The following is a 25,535-nucleotide window of genomic DNA, read 5'->3' as shown; positions in this document are numbered from 1 at the left end:
GTTCAATATTTTGCTATAGGATCTGTTATAAACCAAGAACTAAACTTGCAAAGTGGCATCAATTATGCACCAAAAGGAAATTCACCTTTGAAATTTTAACCTGTTAACACTTAACACATTAATATTTAGTTGCTAAGTGATTCATTTAGTCAACATAAAACATTTCCAGCAATAAAGGATTTACATATAAAGTACTTGTAGATTTATATCATACTATAAAATTAAAGTTCACAATTTTTTATATTTTTACATGGAAGTTGAAACATCCTTCATCTTCAGAGAATAAAATTCAAACGTATTCTGGAAATACACAGCAGCATCTGTGGAGACAGAAATCAATTTAATGGTTCAGACTGATGACCCTTCATCAGAAGCTCAGAATTCCGGTGAAGGGTCATCGAACTGAAATGTTAATTCTGTTTCCCTCTCCACTTATCTTATTTCTAGACTTTCTGCTTTTATTTCAGATTTCCAGCATCAGCAGTATTTTGCTTTTGTATCAAACATATTCTGGAATGGGTGATGACTTTCTCACTATGATCAAAAACTTCTTATGACGGTACAACACTGGATAGTTATATCTATCACAATGTTCCCTAATTCTAAAACAAAAACAAAAATAGCTGGAAAAACTCAGCTGGTCTGACAGCATCTGCGGAGAGGAATACAGTTAACGTTTCGAGTCCGTATGACTCTTCAGCGGAACTAAAGAAATATAGAAATGTGGTGAAATATAAGCTGGTTGAGGGGGGTGGGACAGATAGAGCTGGATAGAGGGCCAGTGATAGGTGGAGGCAAAGAAGAGATTGCCAAAGATGTTGTAGACAAAAGGACAATGGGGTGTTGATGGTGGTGATATTATCTAAGGAATGAGCTAATGGTGACATTAAGGGTAGAAAGCAGGACGAGCAAGGTACAGATAGCCATAGTGGGGGTGGGGTGGGGGGAAGGGATCGAAATGGGCTAAAAGGTGGAAATAAAATGATAGATTTAAAAAGAGGTGGGAAAAGAAAAATATATTTAAAAAATATAAACTATTGGAAAAAGGGTTATTGGAAAGGGGGTGGGGATGGAGGAGACAGTTCATGATCTAAAGTTGTTGAGCTCAATATTCAGTCTGGAAGGCTGTTAAGTGCCTAGTCGGAAGATGAGGTGCTGTTCCTCCAGTTTGCGTTGAGGTTCACTGGAACATTGCAGCAGGCCAAGGATGGACATGTAGGCTTGAGAGCAGGGTGGTGTGTTGAAATGGCAGGGAGGTCCCTAATTCTACTTACTTTACCTCAAATCCATATATGAACTTGGAACCTGGTACACAATGGTGTGTTTTTTTGGGATAGGCAGAATTTGTTATGTGCAAAAGGAGAAATAGAATGTGGCCTGGGATTTTGGAAGGTTTATATGTGAATCATCATCTGCCATACGACATCTTGCAGCTTTACAAGTCTAAGTCTAAATTGGACAGCCTATGTTGTTTGGTAGATTGCCTTGAATCCTGAAGCAATTTTTTGTAGTCCACATTCATTAACAATGTGGTAAACAGTCTGATCCGGGTGACCAGTCGCATGCTGGGCTGTCCTTGCACCGAGGTTGCAGATCCTGTTGAGTGTAGACCACTGTTTAAGTGAGGTCATACCCTGCAGGCTCAACCGTTAGATCACTCACCAGATCTTTGTTGGTAATATTTGTGTCAGCCGAGAAGTTGCGCCATTTGTACTCTGTCAAAACCTGCATCACTGAAAGTATTCGCAGAGCTCCAGAAAGATTTGCATAATTTGACTCCAGGGTTGCCAACCCTCCCGAATGGCCGTGAGACTACCAGATTCACCCTCAATCCCAAAAGCAGTCCCAGCAATTTTAAAGCGAAAGGATTCCTTTAATCAACTCCTGGCAGCCAGAGGCCATTTAATTGAACGGTGATAGATGATTGCATTGGCGTGCAGCACTCCCATGCAGGCACATCATGATGACACAGAATGCTTATATTGCAGCCATGCACTCTTGTGCTGCACTCATGAGTGTCGCTGCTTGCTGCCCTGCCCGTTTTTCAGTCCCCGCCAGCATTGAGCCTGACAGTGAGCGGGCCTTGAGTTAGCCTGAACCTGAGTCGAGACAGAGAGAGAGAAGTTAGGGAACAAAGGAGCCAGTTCAGCCAGGCGGTAAAGGAGAGAGAGATTAAGGGCAACTGTCTGAACTTTCAACTGTCCCCTCCTGCCTGGAAAATCCATACCTACCAGTCCACCCCAGCCTAGAAAACTTTAGCAGCTCCCCAGACCCCAAACAAAAAAGTTCTGAGAGGTAAGAGCGTGTGCTTCTTCCAGCTTTGCTGTTGTGCTAGAAAAATTACATTGATTAAAAAGGTCTACAAACCAAATTTAAAAAGCTTTCCGCCAAGAGGCTTGACTCAGAGCCACACACTAAAATAAAAAGTGATCGCTTTTATTGTGCACAGGTTTGAAAATGACAGGTCAAAGGTCAATCAATGATGTCATCATGGTTGGAAAAAAAATCTCCCGGAATACCTACGCTCTGAGTTGGCAACCCTATTTGAGCCACATATTTGGTAGGTCCTGAAGATCTTCATGCATTGGCAGTTCCTGGTTAGCTTCAATGCAGTCAAATTCTTCAACATTTTTGTCCTCTGGTGCATATCAGTACGTGGGGTATTAGACAAGCCTGGAAGCCATTGTACAGGTGCTGATTTCGGTGTACCACTGATTATCCACAATGCATTGAGGACAGTGCCCAAGCATTTTTGTGTGGCTGTTCTCTGCCCACAGAGGTGAGTACACACTACAGCAAGGCTAGCAGTACAAGGAGTGTGTGCACTGGGTCCCCAGCTAGTGCCTAATTTCTGGATAACGCTTACTCTGAGTGTGGGGTGGAATTTTCTGGTCCTGTCAGCAGCGGTTGTTGTGGTGGGTGAGAGTGGAAAATTCAGAGAAAGGCCAAAATCAGAATCCCACCGGTGGGAAGTCAATTTGGAATTTTCCCATCACCACTTTCATGGCGGGCTGATGCCTGATTGGGTTTCCGACTGATCCATGTCGGGAATTCCATTTGCATGCATTACCACATCATGAATATTCATTAAAAATTCTAATTGCTGGAATAACATTCCCCCTTCCAATTACATGCCGCACCAGCAGGAAATTAGACCTTTTTAAAATCACGATCAGGAAAAAGTGGCGTGCAGCTGTCTACCCTCACTGCTTGTGACTTTGTGGCAAGTACAACATTCAAAGACTACCTGCAAACGTGTTGCTCCAGTTTTTCACCAATGCCAGTATGACATCACATCGGTGGGGGTGTAGGGTTGGTCTGCTCACGGTGGGGGCCTCTGTACTCTGGGAAGACAGCACTCAGTGTGTGCTGCACACCCTGAGACGGCAGGGCTGAACTCTGAAACAGAGACCAGCACTGTGATTGGGGGTTGGGAGGTGTGCAGGGGAAAGAAGAATGACAGAGAAATGGGGAACAATGGGATATGGTGAGGGAAGGATGGTATGCAGAAGGGAGACTGGGGGTTGGGAAACTGGAGCCTGACATGGAAGACTAGAACGCAGACACAGAAGGGGCTGGATGGGAATCGAACTGTATGAATGGGAGGGGTTGCACGCAGACTCCAGAATAGGAGGCACGGGATTGTGTTAGTGTGTAGTGTGGCACATGAGGGATGGGTTGCACAGAGGCTCATGGAGGTGGGGGAGAGGAAAGGCTTGCACGAAGGACAGGTTGCACAGAGATTCATGGAGTGGGTGGGGAGGGGAAGGGAGACTGTTGTGATCAGTGATGAAGGATTGGGAGAGCCCACTGAAAGACAGTCATAGTTCCTGGTCTAGGGCCAAGAGATCCGAGTGAGAGATTAAAAGGCCAGCCTGAGGCTTTGTGGACCTCAGTCATGGTAAGAGTTTAAAGGAAGTCCTTTGTGGGCCATACTACAGGGCTATGCATGGCATGCACATTGTAGTCCCAATCCAGGTAGGGGCAAAGCCTGTGTGCTCAATTGGGATAAGGCACAGCTTGGTGTGCAGGGCGTGTTCATTGTCCAAGAATCAGTGGCAATGGGGTTGTCTGACTCAGTAGTGGGTGGCAGATGGGATGTTTATGGTCAGGGGAAGCATCTGCAGCCTGTAAATGGGGTAAAGCTAATAAGGGGGTGGTATTCAAAGCTCTCCTTGCAGGGGTTTCTCCTCTATATGTGACCGTGCACTCTGCCTCAAGATGGTGAGTGGTGAGGTCCACATGGGGCATGGGGACATCAGTCGTGATGGGTTCAGGGGAGAAAGCTGGAATGTCCACCACAATTACAGTGGGATCCAGGGTTACAGGGGGAGGCTGGAGAATAACCAGAGGGAGGTCTACCTGCACATTGTGAGTTTCCAGTAAGATTGCAGGGACCAGCACACTGACAGGGGAGGGTTGAAGCTGGTCTCAAAGTAAAAATGCAGTATCACTATCTTAAAACGCCGAAGTTATTGCACAGTTTAAAATCAAAACTGAAAAGAATCTGCATGGGAGGGGTCTGAGGCAGTGTGGAGGGAGCCCACAGCTGGACTAAGGGGCTCTTTCAGGGGGCACCCTCAAACTGCTCAGAGTCACAGCATTGAAATAGAGTCCGAGCTGAGAGAAAACAGGAAGGCTTCATTGAGAAGGTGCAACTAGAGCCACTGCCTTTTGATGCGCATTAACAAGAGACTGCAGGAGTCATTGGCTTCACTATACTGTTGCTCTGAGCATTAACAGAGAGGTATGTGAGAATAGAAAATGCAGACATCTGTTAAGGAAGCACAGCTGCTACATATCTGCCAGATCATCAATGAAAGCCTCCAATGTGCTTTCGCCAATTGGCATGGATAACGGGCTAAAGGGCATCCAGTCAGTGCTGAAGTGCAAGTTGCACTTAATCAGCACACCAGATCAGAGATTGCAGGAGTGCCTTTGGTAGGGTGGCACATTTCATGAATGCATCTGAACATCTTCCAACCTCTGTGAGATAGAGGTCTTAAGTATCAGGATTGGTATCTTGGTCACCAAGATCTGAGATCTTGCTGCTGCTCAGCTTCGGCGTGACTGGATCAAGAAAATATTGGAGTTTGCACCTCAGATACAAGGCTACATCAGCGAAAAGCTAGTAGCGCAAAAGCAGCTCCAGGGCATGACAGTGGCTTTCTGTTAGCGAGTGGGAGGTCTACTACATTTGCCCAGTATTCATTAATCTGTTGCATCTATCAGTCCACAGGGAGGAGGAGAATTGAATAATGGAGCCTGCGCTCAATGCTGCCTTCTATACAGCAGTGATCCGATTGCGAGGGACTTGGCACTACCTAGCCCAGCTTTGAGAGGTGGCCTGGCCTGAGGTCTATGGTCCAGGGGAACCCCAGCTAGACCCAAAGGATGAGGAGGTTAGACCCACCCCATGGAGGCGACCCGCACAACCAAGGGTCTACCAAAGACTTTCCTATCTGGAGGTGAGCAAAAGACAAGCCCGTGCACAATTGCGCTTGTCAAGAGATGTTGTGGATCATAGCTGCCACATTCTGCGGGAGGATCTAATGCCCCCTGGACTGGGAGGACATCCCCTTCTAGCGCCTCGAAGGTCACCACCATGTGCAATTTTCTTCTCTGCGATTGTTCCAAGGATCCATAGGGGACCTATGTGACATCTCACTTTCGTCAACACATAAATGTATCAAGGTGGTGACGGACACCCTCTACAGTAAGGCTCATCAATATGTGAAGTTCACACTTGATGAACCTAGCCAGGCTGCTAGTTTTCTGGGGTTTGCAGCTATCTCAGGCTTTCCTGGAGGAGAGGGTGCAATTGATTGTGGCTTCGAGAGCTCCATGGCAGCAGCCCACGATGTTCAATAACAGGAAACTGTACATTCAACTGGTGTGTGATCATCAGAAGCACATCAGGCACATCTGTGTCAAGTGCTCTGGGAGTTCCCATGACTCATACATCCTGAATCACTCCCAGGTGCCTCAAGTATTCAAAAGGCCTCAGCGATTACAAGGCTGGCTGCTTGGGGACAAGGGGTACCCGCCTAAAAATGGCTCATGACACCAGTGGGTCATCCCCAGAGAGCCTCAGAGGAGATACACAACATGACACATAGCTTGACATGATCCATCATCAAGCAGACCATTGACATCCTGAAGATGGGCTTCCAATGTGTGGGCTGCTCAGGTGGGGCTCTGCAGTACCTTCCTCAGAGGGTGTCCCAGGAGGACCCTGGGTCAGGCAGTCAGCAGCACCTAGAGCAGAGTGCAAGGGAAGGACTGTGGGACAGGCAGTCAGCAGCACCTAGAGGATCTAGTCTATTTAGAGGATCTAGCATCTAGTCTATACTCAAGTAGGAGTAAGGGTAAAATAAAAGCAAGGGTCCATATACTATTTAGTTAAGATATGTCTGGGGAGCTCAGTCCTGTGATTTGCACATCCTACATTATGTGGGAAATCCTAGACACTCCTGGCGGTCTGGATGACCATGTGTGCAAGAGGTGCCTCCGGCTGGAGCAACTCGAGCTCCGGGTTTTGGAGCTTGAACGGTAGCTGGGGGCACTACGGTGCATTCACAAGGCTGAGAGGTTCTTGGATAGCATGTTTCAGGACATGGTCACCCCGCAGCTTAAGGAGGTGCAAGCAGAGAGGGAATGGGTGATTGCCAGACAGAAGAAGGGGACCAGACAGATAGTGAGGGAATATCCCGAATGCATCTTGCTCGCAAACTGTTTATCGGCCTTGGAAAACGATGAGAGTAACAGTTCCTCTGTGGAGGCCATACAGAGCAAAGGCCATGGCACTGTGGGTGGTCCAGCTGCTCAAGGTGGGAGGAAGAAGTGTTCAAGGGCAATAGTGGTAGGGGATTTGTTAGCGAGGGGAGTAGACAGGCACTTCTGCAGCCATAGACGTGACTCCAGGATGGTATGTTGCCTCCCGGGTGCCAGGATCAAGGATGTTACGGAGGGGGAGGGTGAACAGCCAGAGCTCGTGCTCCATATCAGAACCAATGACATAAAAAGAAAAAGAAATGAGGTCCTGCAAGCAGACTTTAGGGAGTTAGGTAGGAAATTGAAAAGCAAGACTTCAAAGGTAGCAATCTCCAGATTACTCCTGGTGCCATGCAGTAATGAGTATAGGAACAGGAGGATAGAGCAGATGAATGTGTGGCTGGAGAGATGGTGCAGGAGGTAGGGTTTAAGATTCCTGGGGCATTGGGACCATCTCTGGGGGAGGTGGGACCTGTACAAGTTGGACAGGTTACATTTGAACAGGAACGGGACCAACATCCGCACGGGGAGCTTTGCTAATGCTGTTGGGGTAGATTTAAACTAAATTGGCAGGGGGATGGGATCCTGAAAAGTAATTCAGAGAGGAGAGAAGTTGAGATGGAATTAGAAGTTAAAACACTAAGTGAGTCTGGAAGGCAGAGGAAACATAGGCTAGACAAGAAAAAAGTGAGTTTAGCAAGGCTAAATGGAATATATTTTAATGCAAGGAGCCTGAGGAATAGGACAGATGAGTTGAGGGCACAGATTGGCACGTGGGAGTATGATATCATAGCTATGAATGAGACTAAAAGGGCAGGATTGGCAGCTCAACATTCCTAGTTATGGGGAATTCAGACAAGATAGAGAGGGATAGAAGAGAAGGTGGGGTTGCAATATTGATCAAGGAATTAATTATAGCAGTGAGGAGGGATATCTTCGAAGGATCATCAAATGAAGCCATATGCGTAGAAGTAAAAAACACAAAAAGGGGCAAACACGCTGTTGGGTGTGAACTATAGGCCCCCAAACAGTCAGAGAGAGATAGAGGATCAAATGTGTAATCAAATTTCAGAGAAGTTTAAGAATAATAGGGCAGTAACTACCCAAATATTAACTGGGATATTTTTAGTGTGCAAGGTAGGGAGGGAGCAAAATTCTTAAGTTGCATCCCGCAGAACCTTTTTAGCCAGTACTTAGAAAGCCCAACAAGGGAGGGGGCAATTCTTGACCTAATATTCAGAAATGAGCCCAGGCACATGGAAGGCATATCAGTAGGAGAGCATTTTGGAGATAGTGACCGTCAGCCTTCACAACGGAAAAAGACGACACAGGTATAGACATCAGGGTGGAGGACTGTGAAATATTAGAGGAAATTAACATAGAGAGGAGGTACTTGAGGGATTAACGGCCTTAAAAGTGGATAAATCCCCAGGTCTGGATGAGATACATCCCAGGCTGTTGAGGGAGGCAAGGGAAGAGATATCCGGGGCCCTGGCAGTAATTTTCAAATCCTCTCTGGCCACAGGTGAGGTGCCAAAAGACTGGAGAACTGCTAACGTTGTCCTATTATTAAAAAGGGGAGGAAGGGGTAGACCAGGAAATTACAGGCCAGTCAGTCTAACTTTGATGGTGGGGACAAGTACTAGAAAGAATTCTGAGGGACAGAATATATCTGCACTTGGAGACAGGATTAATCAGGAATAGTCAGCATGGATTTGTCAAGGGAAGGTTGTGTTTGGCAAATTTGATCAAATTTTTTGAGGTGGTAACCAGGAGAGTTGATTAGGGTAATGCATTTGATGTGGTCTACATGGGCTTTAGCAAGGGTTTTGATAAGGTCCCTCATGGCAGACTGATCAAGAAAGTCCATGGGATCCTAGGCAATGTGGCACACTGGATCCAAAATTGGCTGAGAGGCAGGAAGCAGAGGGTGATGGTACAGGGATATTTCTGTGGCTGGAAGTCCATTTCCAGTGGAGTTCCGCAGGGCTCAGTGCTGGGGCCCTTACTGTTTGTGGTGCACATAAATGAGTTGGACTTAAATGTAGGAGGTATAATCAAGAAGTTTGCGGATGACACAAAAATTGGTAGGGTGGTAAATAGTGAGGCGGATAGCCTTAAACTGCAGGAGGATAGCATTGGACTGGTCAGGTGGGCAGAGCAGTGACAAATGGAATTTAACCCAGAAAAGTGTGAGGTAATGCACATGGGGAGGGCTAGCAAGGCAAGGGATTACATTGTGAATAGTAGGACCCTGGCAAGTACTAAAGATCAGAGGGACATTGGTGTACATATCCATAGATCCCTGAAGGTAGCAGGGCAGGTAGATAAGGTGGATAAGAAGGCATATGGGATACTTACCTTTATTAGCCGAGGCGTAGCATACATGAGCAGGGAGATTATGCTGGAACTGTATAAAATGCTGGTTAGGCCACAACTGGAGTACTGCATGCAGTTCTGGTCATCACATTATAGGAAGGATATGATTGCACTGGAGAGGGTGCAGAGGAGATTTACCAGGCTGCTGCCTGGGCTGGAGGGTCTGAGCTATGAGGAAAGATTGGATGGGCTGGGGTTGTTTTCCTTGGAGCAACGAAGGTTGAGAGGGGACCTGATAGAGGTGTATAAGATTATATGGGGCATAGATAGGGTGGATAGGGAGGCAATTTTTCCATTAGTAAAGGGGTCAATAACCAGGGGGCATAGATTTATGGTAAGAGATAGAAGGGGAGTTGAGGAGAAATTTTTTGACCCAGAGGGGGTTGGGAGTCTGGAACTCACTGCCTGAAAGAGTGGTTGAGTCAGAAACTCTCGTAACATTTAAGAAGTATTTAGATATTCGCTTGCATTACCATAGCCTCCAGGGCTATGGGCCAAGCGCTAGAAAATGGGATAATATAGTCAGATCTTTGTTGACCGGCACAGACACGATGGACCGAAAGGCCTCCTTCTGTGCTCTTGACGTCTATTGCGAGAGGGATTGAGCATAAAAGTAAGGATGATATGCTTCAGTTATATAGGGCATTGATGAGACCACACCTCAAATACTGTGTGCAGTTTTGGTCTCCTTATTTAAGGAAGGATATAAATGCATTTCAAGGCAGTTCAAAGGAGGTTTACTAGATTGATACCTGGAATGAGTGGGTTGTTATGAGGAAAGGTTGGACAGGCTGGGCTTGTTTCCACTGGAGTTTAGAAGAGTGAGAAGTGATTTGATTGAAGTATACAAGATCCTGAACGGCCTTGACAAGGTGGACGTCAAAAGGATGTTCCCTCTTGTAGGTGAGTCCAGGACTAGGGGGCACTGTTTTAAAATTAGGGCGCCCTTTTAGGACAGAGATGAGGAGAAATTTTTTCTGAGGGTTGTGCGACTTTGGAACTTTCTGCCTCAGAAGGTGGTGGAGGCGGGGTCATTGAATATTTTTAAGGCAGAGGTAGATAGATTCTTGTTAGGCAAAGGAATGAAAGGTTATTGGGGTTAGATGGGAATGTGGAAATCGAAACACAAGATGATCAGCCATGATCTTATTGAATGGCGGAGCAGGCTCGAGGGGCCGAATGGTCTACTCCTGTTCCTATTTCTTGTGGTCTTATGGTCTTATAATCATGGTCTGTTACACCCTTCACAATCTGGCACTTCAAAGGTGGGGGGGAATCCCTTGCCAGAGGGAGACATGGATGAGGCTGAGAGCTCCGGACGATGAAGAGCAGGAAAGGCAGGAACCTGTTGAGGGAGATGAGGGTCAGTTTCCAGGTGAGGATGCCATTGAAGACAAACATCATGGAAGACATGCCCATGCTATACTGATAGCCATAAGATTCTAGAAGGAGTAAGGAGCAGGCAGTGAGACATGGCTACATTCCTTCTGTCCCTTAGTGCCATGCCAGGCCTTTACAACCAGTAACACCGAGAGCAATTACGGACTTGCACCATCAACTCTCACGATTCACCAGGCCCTAATCTTTGGAAAGGTCAATGGTAAACCCTGTATCCATTACTCTGGGAAGTGAAATTGGGCACAAAAGCAAAAAGGACTTGATACATTGTTCACCACCTTAATGCGAAACCTTTAGTGGACACTGAGATGCAAGCATGGTTGGAGAGACTGTCATGGCTGCAGGTCTTATGCTTTGGCACCAGTGATGACAGCCATCTCGTTTTGAGAAACAATTCCAGCTAACTCTCCAAAGCTGTTGAACACACCTAATTCCATGTTGTCTTGTAAGGAGTACAGGTTACTAACGCATTTTGCAAACATTTCTAGTAAAGAGTTTAACACATCTCCCTGATGTAACACAAGGGTTGAGTAACTACCATGACTCAACGACACATCACACGAATGTGAGGCTCCCAAAGGGAGGCGATCACAGAGTGGGAACGTTGCTCACCCTTGCAATAAGAGGTTACATAGATGCATATGCAATACGCTTTCAAATGGCGGGACCATTCTCATGAACAGCAAACGTATTTACAAAGATGCATGATATATACAGTGATTAAATACCCGTGACCCAGAAATTAGGTCAAAGTTTTGTAATTTTTCTACAACTTGTTACATCCCCAGCAGAGGTGGAGCCAGCCTGCTCACTGCTATGCCCTGTTGTCTTTGGTGGGCATCCTCTAGAGGACCGAGAGCTGGAGGGCTCCATCCGGCATTCGGTTTCCTGCTGTGGGGCAGATACACCTTCCTCAGCCTGTACAGCTGGAGGCGATGGTGTCACAGGCAGACAGGATTGGGTTTGGCTGGACACCCTCGGAGTCATCTGGCTGGGTGGCCCCGGAGTCTCCAGAAGCTGGTCCTCCTCCCTGTGTGCCCCTGCTTGACTCCCTGAGGAGAAGACACTCCTGGGGAAAGGTAAAGGTTAACTTACCCTGGCAGAGCAGATCAGATCATTCATCCTCTTCCTGCACTGGATGGCATTTCTCGGGCAGGTGCCCGATGAGCTGACCTCCCTTGCAACCGCCTCAGAGGTCGGCGAGGTGAGGTTGGTGGGCTTCCTGGAGCCATCCCTTGGGTAGAGAGCATTGCAGTGCTGGTGGACTCCATGGTTGAGGGCCTCAGTGGAGTCATTGCTGAGCTTAGGAGTAGCTTTTTTCTTCAGTGGAGCCATAACAAAAGGTTTCCTGCACACAGCTGGCCTGCTGAAGGTAATGTGTGTTCCGGTGACGTTTAAATATGGTGCCTGGACCTTCACCCCCTTTAAGTAGCGGCAGGGCAGAGGGATCAGTGTCCATCCTGCCATGTGACTTGGAGAGCTACTTGTCGATGCATTATTAATGAGTTTCCAAGGATGAAGTCGGGTGTGATTTCTTGCCACACCGCCCAATGGGAAATGTGCCGTGAAACCCGCTTGTCACGGCACTTAGCCTCTGGAATGGAAAATTCCACCCTTGGTCTTTCCTGAGACTCTTTTTAGGTGTTTGCGGTATGCAAGACTGCAATCCAGGGTGATTCCAAGGCACTTGGGATATGGTTCGCTCCTGACCGATCTGCCACAAAAGGAGACCTGGCTATTGGCCAGTCGCTTGCTGAGGTGGAAAGTAGTGACTGTGGTCTTCCTGGGACAAGGTGCTGCTAAGATCTTCAAGATTGGTTACCTGGGTAGCCAAGAGCCAGATCATCTGCATAGGCAAACTTCCTAGAGATGGTGGGAAGCAAATCACTCACATAGATGTTGAAGAGGTTTGGAGCTAAAAACAAAGCCTCGGGGAAATCTAACATTTCTTGTGGAGTTCTGAATGAAATCCTATATTTTCAATTGCCAAGCTTTGAAGAAAGAACACACACTGTAGCCCTGTACTGGAAAAGGCTGTTAGCTTTCAACAGAAGACCATGTCACCGCACAGTATCATATGCTGATGAAGAATTGATGAAGGGGTGCAATACCTGTCTTGAGTATTCGTTGGTAGTCGGTCTCAATGTGGGTGGTAAGTGCATAGGAAGTGCTTTTTCTTAGCTCATACAGGAATGCATTAGCAATCTTAATCCATATACCCTTCACGCAGTGGCAATGCATGGTTGACTTATTTTGATGTTTGCGCAAAGGGCAGAAGTTTGGCCCAGACAAAGAACACAAAGTTACTCTGATTACAAGTCGTTACTATCTGGTTAGGAATTGTTAACTTTTTAAAAAGAAATCCAAATTGCTCGTTCAATGGCCTATTCCCAGGAATGGGGGTGTGGGGATTCAAACCCACAGAGCTTCCCTGTGCCGACTTCTCTTGCTCCCCCTTATAAATGATCCCATGCTTCCTGTCATCTGATAACAGAACTAACCACATAATGAAAGTTGATCTTCATCAGGGTATTTTCAGTTTAATCATTAATCGCACCACAAGATTTCATTTTTTTTTAAATAAAACAAACTATTGTATCTAAAAGGTTCAAATAAAATAAGCACTATTAACTTAACAGTATGGTATATAACTATATATGTTATGCATTCAGGTTTACTTCCTACTTCCCCAAGAATTCTCTTGTAAGCCATATCAAGCTTAAAGTTATTTACTTCAGTAGAGGACACCCCATAAGTACGCCACGGTCTTCTGAAGAATTTTCATTAGCTCCAGCTATTGAGGTAAAACTTTCATTTACCCTCTCTTGACTGTACAGGCCTCAGTCCATTGTTCTGGTTATTTTTCCAATACTTCCAAGCTATTCTGCTGGCTATTTTCTTTTGCAGTAAGACACTGTGAGGCCTAACGTAGATTCCCCTAATAGCTTCAAACTAGGCAATACTCCAGCTTCTCTGTTCCTCAAGATTGAACCTGTCATCCACATGATCAATTATTAAGCTAGTGGTTTACTCTGATTACAGTGCAGGTCTAACTGTCATTTATTTTGGCTAACTTGGCTTAATGAGCAGCAAACCATACGAGGTCCAAACTGCAGCTAAACCTCTCTCAGAAAACACCCAGTTAAATTGAAACCAGAGAGCCTTCCTAAGCTCGACCCATCTCCATGACGATATAGCCTGTTCTGAGCAGTCCTTAACCCGATTTTTAAGTTAATTATTCCTCATTCACAAACAAACATGCGTCACCTTTTGAACTGTCATTTCTTTAGATATTCTGGCAATCTCTAAAGACTAGCATTTTAATTACCTTACCTTTCTAACTGTTAACCTCTTAAGGTAACATGGCCCCAACCTTTTAAGTGTAATAGAGTCCAAGCTTGCTTTAATACATTTTCCCCCTTTTTTTTAAATTACAGACAAACTTTAATTCCTAAAATTAAAAAATTATAACACACGAACCATGAACTACATATTCGCAACGAATACAGGAAAAATGCTACCAATATTGTGTTCACTGCAGACTCAAGTGAGAGTCTAGGATATCTGAATCACTACTGCCTCCCTGCAATTTCAACAGAAAATACACTTGTTCAAGCCAGATTAGATTTCCAAGAAATACAGAGAAAGGCTTGCACAGTTCCAAGGACAACTACTGCATACTGGCTTGCTTTTAAAACATACCAGCGGTAAGGATACTACAATCAGAGTACCTAGATGAATACTTTGAGTGCCGATATAAGGCAGTAGCTTTGAACTGGGACTGGATTAATTATTTTCAGTGGAACTCTCAAATCCTGAAACAAAAATACATGTTTGAGTTCTACGGTCCACCCAGTCTATCAGATGCTTCACCTGAATAATCCTCAAAAGGGCTAAACTACAAAGCAGCAAGAATAGAACTCCTTTTCCTCCTATGAAGATAGCCTCTCTGTTGTCAGTGAAAGCAGCACTGTTTGTACAGCATGGCTAAATATTCTGCATATTTGCACATACACAAAACATTCCTGTGCAAAAAATCTTTCTTCTGAATTTTGGGAAAAGTCCTGAAGTAGAAGGGGATCATTATTTTTATCGTCTTTCTCAACCACAGATTACACAACGTGGTATCACAATCACTATGAATGACAGATGCTGTCACATGCAAAAGTATCTATCCACCAGTCGTGAAGAATGTAACCCTGGGAGTGTAGGAGGTACAAAGATTGCAGGCCATTTCTTTTTTTTTAATTCCCGCCATATCCAGGTTAAAATCTAGTTAGACTCCAAAGACAATTTTCTGAACAAAAGGTAGTAACTGTTTGTGCATTGCATCCATGGCATAAGAATGTGATGCCCAGAATAACTTTCACGTATTGCTGGTGCTTTATAAAGTCTAAGAGTAACAGCAACTTATCACTAAAGTTCTGCTTGCTGAGAATTCAAGGGTCATGATTTGGAGCTCTGTCACAAATCCAGGCAATCCTCAGCAGACATGTCTACAGAGCAGATAGCGTTGGGTTTCTGTTCTTGCTGCTGCATTGAGAGCACCTATGGTAAATTATTTAGGTAATATTGCTCCTACTCTTCTCAACTATTACTCACCTGCTAAATAGGGGTCTGCTATTGCAATACAACGTATTGTGGTCACAGTAATAATCTGGGTCATTTGCTTACAAATAAACTTGACTGTGGATCTTGGGATAATATTCTTTTCATTTGCAAAGCAATTTGAGAATACAATCAGGTGTCTCACCCATTTAGTCTTTCTGAATTCTTCCTCTGCATTATTTACCATAACTAATCTACAGTTGGAAAATTAGCATTTAATGTACAGTGTGAATAAAGGTCCAGTTAGCAAGGAAACTATTCAATCCATCCAATCAATTATAATAACTGTCCCTGGTCCTTCAACTTTGGTTATGGTTGGATAATACTGAGGGAGACAGAAATGAGTCGGAGTCCTGGGAGTGTCAAAACCGTGGATCGGTCCACTAGGTTAAAGTAGACTTCCTGCTGCTGTCAGAATTCCCTAAGATATAGAGTCACCCTTGGGGGCTTGTCAGGTGATATAATCATTTTTTTAAAAAACTGATGAAGAATGAAGTAATACTGGGAAATTGTTTTTTCTTTCTATTCACATTCCGACAAAGCATACTCCTCCTTACTGAAGATAGGATATTTCTACAATGTTGGATACAGGCCAATAGTTCCAATACGAAAACTGGACAAGTGATATGCAACCAAAATGGTACAAGCTGGGTTATACCAATGCTGATAACTCTGCATCTATGAATTAGAACATGTCACAAGAAACTTGCAAGAGCTTTAGAGTGCTTCAGAAAATCTCTTGTTGTATAACAACATTTTCTTCCACTTGTGAGGTCATTACATGCGCAAACCAGGATACTCAACAAAAATCTCCCAACTGGAGAAAGATGTATTAGGTGAGACTAATGACTACATCGAAGTGTTGAAGTTCAACACTTTCATTACGTGGCTACTTCTGTTATCAGATGGCAGAAAGTAAAGAATCATTTATAAAGGAAGCAAGAGAAGTCAGTACAGGGAAGCCGAGAGAGTCTGGCCTCCATGCCCCCACTCCTGGGGATAGGCCATTGAACTACAATTCCAATGGAAAAGAAGGACTGCTGTGTCATAACTCCGAAAATTATAGTCTTTACAGAGGTACACAATCATCTATTACTACCATTAATAGCATAGTTCTTGCATTGAGCCTCTGTTCATCAGAAATCAGATGGCTGGACAAAGTGTGGGAGCTATGTTGTACTTAAGAGTCCATGAGATTCAGAGCTTGCTTGTCCTGTTTGTGGAAGGATGGGGTTAGGAGAGAGATGGAGAGGAAGGAAACAAGTTATTGGAGCTCATTTAAGAGGTATTATCATGAATGCCCTGAAGGATTCGAGTTTTTTTTTATTTCAGAGGTTATATGGCAGAAATGGCTGAGGAATTTGCATGGTAACTGTTTCTCAGATTAATATTTGGCCGGAATATGACTGGGTATAATTAATCTTCTGTAAAATGTGACTGGCTAAACCTGAAATACAAATAAAGTTTTAATCTAATAAGGTCCGTGAAAGCAAATATCGAAAATCACCAATTTAAAAACAGCAAAGAAGGAAATAGATCAAAGGCTCAATGATCATGCTGTAGGCTAGAAACCCCCTATTTCTAACAGGCAAGCTATTTTGTTGCACTTGGGCATTTTACTTTGTCTGAAAAGCAATCAACAACTAAGTGGGCCACACCTTTCACACACTGGGCAAGGATCAGTCTCAGGGCTGAGACTTGAATCTTCATTTCACTGACTTTCACAATTGATTCCAGTGATTAGCTAGGTTTAGTCGAATTGTAAGGGAAAGATGTTTCAAGGTCATGGTACCAGGCTACCCCTTTTTTATCATAATGAAAGTAAATGTATACATAAATATGTCCCTGATCAAAGCACTTTTTTCTAGGAATTTGATAATTAACCTCATAAAGACAGGCTACTTTGCATTTAAATTTTTAGTACTTGTACAAGTTTATCATTAATTTACATAGTATAATGAAGAGTACAGGCGGGCATGCCAGGAGCAGCACCAGGCATACCTAAAAATGAGGTGTCAACCTGGTGAACTTACAACATAGGACTACTTGTGTGCCAAACAGCATAAGCAGCAGGCGACAGACAGAGCTAAGCAATTCCAGAACTAATGGATCAAATCTAAGATCTGCAGTCGTGTCACATTCAGTCGTGAATGGTGGTGGAAAATTAAACAACTCACTGGAGGAGGCGGCTCCACAAATATCCCTATCGTAACTAATGGGGGCATCCCCCATACACATCACTGTGAAAGACAAGGCTGAAGCATTTGCAACAATCTTCAGCCAGAAGGCCAAGTGGATGATCCATCTTGGCCTCCTCCGGAAGTCTCCAGCATCACAGATGCCAGTCTGCAGCCAATTTGATTCACTTCATATGATATCAAGAAACGGCTGAAGGCACTGAATAGTGCAAAGGCTATGGGGCCTGACAATATTTCGGCAATCCTACTGAAGTTTGGGTTCCACCAGAGTCTCTCAGCTCCTGACCTCATTCCAGCCTTGAGCTGAACTCCAGAGGTGAGACGAGAGTGACTGTCCTTGACATCAAGGCAGCATTTTGACCAAGTGTGGCATCAAGGAACCCTAGTAAAACTGGAGTCAATGGAGATGAGAGGGAAAACTCTCTAGTGATTGGTGTCATACTTAGCACAAAGGAATATGGTTGTGTTTGTTGGAAGTCAGTCATCTGAGCTCCAGGAAATAACTGCAGGAGTTCCTTAGGGTAGTGTCTTAGGCTCAAGAATCTTCAGCTGTTTCATCAATGACCTTCCTTCCATCATAAAGTCAGAAGTGGGGATGTTCACTGATGATGGCACAATATTCAGCACCATTAGCAACTCCTCAGATACTGAAGCAGTCCATGTCCAAATGCAGCAAGACATGGGCAATATGCAGGTTTGGGTTGGCAAATGGCAAGTAACATTCGAGCCACACAAGTGACAGGCAATGAACATCTCCAACAAGAGAGAATCTAACCATCACCCTTGACATTCAATGGCATGATCAGCACTGAATTCCCCACTATCAGCATCCTGGGAACTACCATTGACCAGAAACTGAACTGGACTAGCCATATAATTACTGTGACTACAAGAGCAGGTCAGAGGCTAGGAATCTTGCAGCGAGTAACTCACCTCTGACTTGCCAAAGCCTGCCCACCATCTATAAAGCACAAGTCAAGAGTGTGCTGGAATACTTTCCACTTACCTGGAAGAGTGCAACTCCAACAACACTCAGGAAGCTTGACACCATCCAGGACAAAGCAGCCCACTTGTCTGGCACCCCTTCCATAAACATTCATTCCCTCCACAACTGATGCACAGTGGCAGCAGTGTACACCAGCTACACGATGCACTGCAGGAGCTCACCAAGGCTCCTTAGACAGCACCTCCAAACCCACGAGTGCTACCATCTAGAAGGACAAGGGCAGCAGACTTATGAGAACAACACCATCTGCTGAATTTTTCCAGCATTTTCTCTTTTTATTACCATCTGCAAGTTCCCCTCCAGACCATTCACCATCCTGACTTGGAACTATATCACCATTCCTTCACTGTCGCTAGGTCAAAATCCTGGAACTCCCTCCCTAACAGCACTGTGGGTGTACCTACACCACATGGATTGCAGCAGTTCAAGAAGGTTGCTCACCATCACCTTCTCAGAGGCACTTGAGGGTGGACAATAAAGGCTGGCCTAGCCAGCGACGCCCAGATGCCATGAATAAATTTTTTAAAAACATAGGGCAGAATTTTGCCCTTGATGGGTGGGTGGGCCCCACTGGCTCAGCGGTGGGCGGGCAGCCGATTACCGCCACCAAAACAGGCCCCGGTGCCATTTTAAGTGGGCAGGCCAATTAAGGCCCGCTCAGTGGGCTGCCTGATGGGAAGCGCTATGTGCTTCCTGTGCTGGGGGGGGGGGGGGGAAGAGGGATTCCTCAACTGTCAAAGTGCGCTTTTTCACGCGTGCGCACGAAAGAGCGCACATCTCCCATCTCCCTGAGACTAAGTGCTGTCTCAGGGAGATCACTGACAGTATTTTAAACTTCAAAAATAGAATAATAAAAAAATTAACATGTCCCCCTCATTGACAATGTCACGAGATGGGACATGTTAATAAATATCACCAAAATTTATTAAACTTTTTTAAAACAGACACGAAACCTCATCCCGCCAGTGGATGAGGTTTCATATTTTTTCAGAAGCCCGCTGGGGCTCCTGGAGTGCCCACCAGCCTTAAGGTTAGACGGGCAGGGCCTTTAATTGGCTTAATGATCCTGTCAATGGCCTCAATTGGCCATTGACAGGTCGGCGGGCGGACAGCTGATCGCGCTGTGCCCCCGCCTTCCTGAATATTTAAATGGGGCGGGATGACGTCAGGGTTCCCCCCCTGGCATCACCCCACATCATTTTCGCATCGGCGAGCGGGCCCCACCCCCTGCTCGCCGACGGAAAAATTCTGCCCGTAGTATCATTATGAATTTTGAGATGATTTAAGGACTTGAAACTGTTTCTACCATTCACATATTGAAAACACAGCGGGCGAGGTAATTATTGTTCAAGGAACAGCGCAGTAAAATACATTTTTGCAAGTTCTTGGGTACTCATTATTGGAGAAGAAAATAAAACCAACTAGTTGAAAACTGTCCTCTGACTTGGTCATTGATGTTCAGTTTATAGCATATTTATTGGCCCATAACTTCTGAGCTCCAGGGGAGTGTATTTGGGGGGTGCCTCAAAGATGCACTGGGGAACCTCCCATGTAAATTCCCAGGTAAGGACGGGCAATTGCCCTGCACTGGGAGCTATCCAATAATGTGATTTAAATTGCAAACTTCAGATGGTTCCGACTGAGTAACAGCAATAGTTACCCAGAAAAAAGCTAGAAGAATTAAAACCACTTCTGGCTTCTGGGTAACTATAGCAATGAACCACCCTGACACTCACCATGGGACTCCCTCAATCCCCAAGGAACTCCCTCACCGACCCCACAGGCACCCTTACATTCCCCTACAGAATACCCCCTCTTAACCACCCCTACTACTCAGCTACACCCCAATCCATTCTCTCCACCCCCCCACCCTCCGAACACACACCGGACCCCCAATACATCCCCATCACCCAACCTCCCATGGGACCCCCAAGGGAACCCCACAAAGGACGCCCCCAACTCTGACTGCTCTCCCCACCCATCCCACCCCTGGCTGTCTACGGGACCCTCCAACTACACCCCCATCCTCTGACTGCCCTCCCCTCACATCCTGACCTTCCCCCCCCCCACCCCCAACTAGCCACCCAAACACCGTCCGGCCCATCCTACCACCTCCAATCCTGCCCACTTACCTTACAAACTTACCATTGCCCTAGCTTCTCAGTGGCCGGACCTTTAAATTTAGCTGCTTTACAGCAACTTGTGCCGTAAAAAGGAGGTCCTCCTTCCCTCCGATGCTGCAGCCCTGGACAGAAAACCATGGAAATCTACTATGCTACACAGATCTTACATGGCTTGAGTCAGAAGGTCTGGTGAGATAGAAGCTGCAGGATTTCCAATTAAGTAACTACAAGCAGAGTGGCAATCCAACTCAATTGCCACTCCACCAGAAGTAACAGCTTATTGTGTTTTTAGCTTAGTTTAGAACCAATTTTAGCTTGAGGTCAATAATCTTATGCATTGCAATAAACGGTTCCTTACAAATGTGTAACCATCATAAATATTTAACTTCTCACCTTCCAATACATATGCCCATGAAATGCCACTGTCAAACCAAATATCCAAGATGTCCTCTCCCTTGACATAATTAGACACATCAGAACCTCCACTCTACAGAAACAGAAAATATGATTGTAATTAAATTTTGCCTATAAAAAAGTAAAATATTTATCACACACTATAATTTATTAAGTCTATCATAGTTGACTTACCAATCTGTCTCGCACTTGCAAATACAAGTACCATTTGGACTTGTTTGTTATTGATGGGAAAACAGGCCCACAATGTAAATGTAAAAAAAATACTGTTACAGTTTACTCTGTTAAAAAAAATATATTTTTAGCCTCAAATAAAACTTACCATTTCAGTGATGCCAATAATAGAATTACCTGAGCTGTAATTTTGATCTAGTGTTGTGATACATCGACAAAGCATCAAATACCACAATTGGCAACATATCATTCCGTACACCAGACTTTAAAGACAGCTTTAGCATTACATTTAATAGAAAATACTCAAACAGCTGGAGAGATTTGCAAAAATCCATGCCTGGAAATATAGATTATTATGGAACTGCTCAGCTTATATGAGAGGAAATTTCCCTCTAGTTAGCAAATTTGACAAAGAAAAGACCTGCTTAAACAGGTCAGCAAGAACAGCAGAAACCCACAAAACTAAAACTGATGAAATGCAAGGGGCAAAAAAAAAACCCTCTGCATTAGGGCTGTTGAAATCCATCTTCAAGAATTAGGGCAGCGATACCAGAGGATGGACTGATACAAAAGAAAAGCAAGTCCTAAATTTCATGGTCAGATCTGGCACGTTTTTAAAAAAAATCAATATTGAAAAATCTCTCACCTGTTCGCTGCCTGCCTGCAAAACCTTACTTCGTGTTATCACATTTAAAAACACAGAAACTTGGAACGATTTAAGGAAAAGGAGAAGCCCATCATGTTCATGCCAGCCAAGAAAGAGCTATTCAGCCTAATCCCACATTCCAGTTCTTAGTCCATAGTCTTGTAAGTTTTCATACCTCAAGTTTTTTTTTAAAAATGTGATGAGTTTTTCTGCCTCTACCAGCCTTTCAGGCAATGAGTTCCACACCTCCACCAGTCTATACTCAACTCCGCTCTAATCCTGCTATCTTTTTGCTAACAGAAATAAGTCCTTCCTATCCACTCTATCTAAGGCCCTCATAATTTTATACACTTTAATTAAATCTCCTCTTACCCTCCTCATAGCTCAAATTCTTAATTGGTGGCAACATCCTCATAAATGTTTTTTGTACACTCTCTAGTGCACTCACATCCTTTTCTTCAAATAATTTTGAAAAGCTCAACAAAATTTGCTAGAAGCTAAAGAAAAGTATTGCAGCAGTTCAGCTAAATGAACAATACTGATGCACTCTGGGAAACTGGGAAGACTCCCTATGCTCAGACTGCACAACTTACATTCCAATTAAATAAATACAGTTCTGGGTATTGTCATTCCGAATAACAAAAGTAGATTGTACAATATTAACCACAGCAAATTATGTCCGCCATTTTGAGTAGGTGATAAATTGTATTTTACTGCTCCCATCCCCAAAGAAAAATAAATATGGTCCAGAGCAACTTTTTCAATCAAGTCCATACAAGTTTAATTTGGGCCAGGCATTTTTTTTTTTTTTACAGCTTCAGTGTGGCACTCCCAGTACAAAGGTACATTGCAAAGTAGACAAGAGCTAATTAAGAAGCATTTCAGTAATAACATAAAAGCAGACTCTCAAAATTATTTTAGCTTCGTATTTCTCTTTACCCAAATGTTGTTTTTGAAATGAAATAATTCTTCCTTTGGTTAATTGAAAAGAATTAAAATAACTGACATTTGCATTAATTCCTATCACAACAAAACTTAATTAAGTGCTGCCTAAGCAGTGGATAAACAATATTGTTGCCATTTAAATAAAAGCCAACAAAAAATTGTATCAAAATGAGAGATCATTTTGAAACTTAAGCAACCTGCAGGATCATTGATACAAGACACAAATGCACACAAAACTATTTGCAGGAACCATTTTATGTGCACAAAAATGTAGAAATAAGAGATCAGTTTAGAAGGAGGGAAATAAAAAGTACACTTTCTAAAAGGCAGTAAAGCTTGGGTAAAATCACAAGGAACATTATTCATTCCTATAATGTTGTGAGTAGGGGAATCCATGGACTTGCATGCTGGTTTTATCTAACATTTAACAATAGGATTAGTTACTCAGACAAAATAAAACTTCCATTTTGTGCAAAATAGCATTTATCAAGTACCAAATAACCCCTTGTGATATTTTTCATTTGTCACATAATACTACCAATTTCCTTTCAAAATTTGTATCTCTGTCCATTCTACCAGCTGATTTCAAACATAATTATCCCAGCAACTTCTTACAAGAGTGTCAAATATGATTTTGAATTTTCTATTAATCTTTACAAGATCTGCAAAATCCATCACGGGCAAAACTTAGAGGAAGTAACGATGTGATTCTGGGTCAGCAAAAATACTGATCACTTTGTTTCTTTACACTAAAATGGACTTCCCATCATGAACGAGTTAATTGACATAAGTAGGGTGAATGTGAGAAATCACTTGATTATTGGTGACTGTTGCATGGGTTCCATGTCGCATTTCACTAATGAGGTTTTTGCACGACTGCAGCTTTGGAATGGAGTCACTACAAAACGCAAAATCTTTGTTGGTGATACATGTACAATGTATCAAAACCGGACAATGTTGGGACCAAATCTGTGCTGCATTATGGGTTGGGCGATTCAGGCCGGGTCATGGGTCGCTCAGGCCAGAGTTAGGAAAAAGACTGACACGCAAAGCTGATAACTTGTCACCATGCCATTGCGCAAATGCAGCACGTAACCCAACAAGCCATTAAGTTATTTTAATCATCTAATAATAATTAAAATTCATGCATGGCAGCTTAAATATATGGCTTTACGACATTGCCGGTTTACAGATAGCCGGATTTGAGACACTGTACCAATTTACTGTTCATTGGGTCATCATCCAAAGCCAGTGCCCAAGCTAAAACCTCTGTTCAACAAGTTTAAGATTTTCAAAAAGGAAAAGTGAAGCAACTGAATTGACTTAAGAACAACTTTTATTTATTTTCCACCAGTGTAAAGACATGGACATGAAAACAAACAAGCTATTAGGTTATTTGACCAAAAACTTGGTAAAAGCACTGATACACAGTGGCAGCAATATGCACCAGATATAAGTGCACCATATATAAGATGCACTGCAGCAATCTGCCAATTCTTTTTCGACAGCAGCTTCCAAACCTGCGACCCTTAACCATGTAGAAGGACAAGGACAGCGGACACATGAGAACACCATCACATATAAGTTCCCCTCCAAGCCCACGACTATCCGGACTCAGAACTACATTGCTGTTTCTTCATTGCCGCCCGCCAAAATCCTGGAACACTCTTCCTAACAGCACCGTGGGCTTGCCTACACCAGGTAAGCTGCAGCAATTCAAGCAGGCAGCACCATCTTTTCAAGGGCAATTAGAGATAAGCAACAAAATGCCAGTGGCACTCAAGTCCAAAGAAAGAAAAAAATTAGAGCATCTCTTAAAGGAGGAGAGAGAAAGAGAGAAAAGAGAATAGAGGGACTTCAAAAGCATGGAGCCTGAGCAGCTAATGGTGAATAAGAAGCCAGAGTTAGAAAAGCATGCAGTTGGAGGGAGTGTGCTTTATAACTGGAGGGGGTTCAGGAGATAGGGTGGGGCGAGGCCATGAAAGACTTCAAACAGAGGGACGAGAATTTTAAATTTGAGATATTGGAGAGCTGGAAGCTAACATATGTCAGTGAGGACTGTGGTGATAGGCCAGTAGTGCTTGAGGTAGGATACAGGATCAACAGAGTGAGGTTGGTAGACTAGGAAGTGGGTCTGATGGATACATTCGGAGAAATCATGGTGGGTTTGGGGGAGATATACAAAAGGAAAAAAGGGTAGGAGAGTGGGATTCTGAGGGTGTGCTGGGGGGGTGGGGGTAGCAAAACTTTGCTTGGTCAGCCAGGGAAAATATAAGAGGCAGCTGAACAGATCAACTCCATCTTGGTTTTTTTTTTCATTCATTTGCAGGATGTGGGCATCAATGGCTAGGCCAGCATTTATTGCCTATCCCTAATTGCCCTTGAGAAGGTCGTGATGAGCTGCCTTCTTGAACCACTGCAGTCCATGTGGTGTAGGAACACCCAAAGTGCTGTTAGGGAGGGGGTTCCAGGATTTTGACCCAGCGACAGAGAAGAAACGACAATATATTTCCAAGTCAGGGTTGTGAGTGGCTTGGAGGGGAACTTCCAGGTGGTGGTGTTCCCATGTGTCTGCTGCCGTTGTCCTTCTGGATGGTAGCAGTCATGGGTTTGGATGGTGCTGCCTAAGGAGCCTTGGTGAGTTTTTGCAGTGCATCTTGTAGATGGTACACACTGCTGCCACTGTGCATCGGTGGGAGAGGAGGTGAATGTTTGTGGAAGGGGTACAAATCAAGCAGGCTGCTTTGTCCTGGATGGTGTCAAGCTTCTTGAGTGTTGTGGGAACTGTACTCATCCAGACAAGTGGAGAGTATTCCATCACACTCCTGACTTGTGCCTTGCTGATGGTGGACAGGCATTGGGGAGTCTGG

General features: G+C 44.2%; 1 protein-coding gene across 2 annotated transcripts in view; it reads right to left on the bottom strand.

The window, feature by feature from the left end:
* Nucleotides 1–25,535, bottom strand: part of iars2 (isoleucyl-tRNA synthetase 2, mitochondrial) — a 115,483-nt gene that overhangs the window by 41,648 nt on the left and 48,300 nt on the right. For both annotated transcript variants that reach the window (XM_041180173.1, XM_041180164.1), the window contains exon 14: nt 20,880–20,973. In XM_041180173.1, coding sequence (XP_041036107.1) covers nt 20,880–20,973 — 94 coding nt within the window. The remainder of the gene's footprint in view (nt 1–20,879; nt 20,974–25,535) is intronic.

The sequence above is a fragment of the Carcharodon carcharias genome, chromosome 2, assembly GCF_017639515.1.
Source record: "Carcharodon carcharias isolate sCarCar2 chromosome 2, sCarCar2.pri, whole genome shotgun sequence".
In the NCBI taxonomy this organism is placed as follows: domain Eukaryota; kingdom Metazoa; phylum Chordata; class Chondrichthyes; order Lamniformes; family Lamnidae; genus Carcharodon; species Carcharodon carcharias.
Note: the sequence above shows the minus strand (reverse complement) of the source record. Positions and strands in the feature narration are given on the sequence as shown.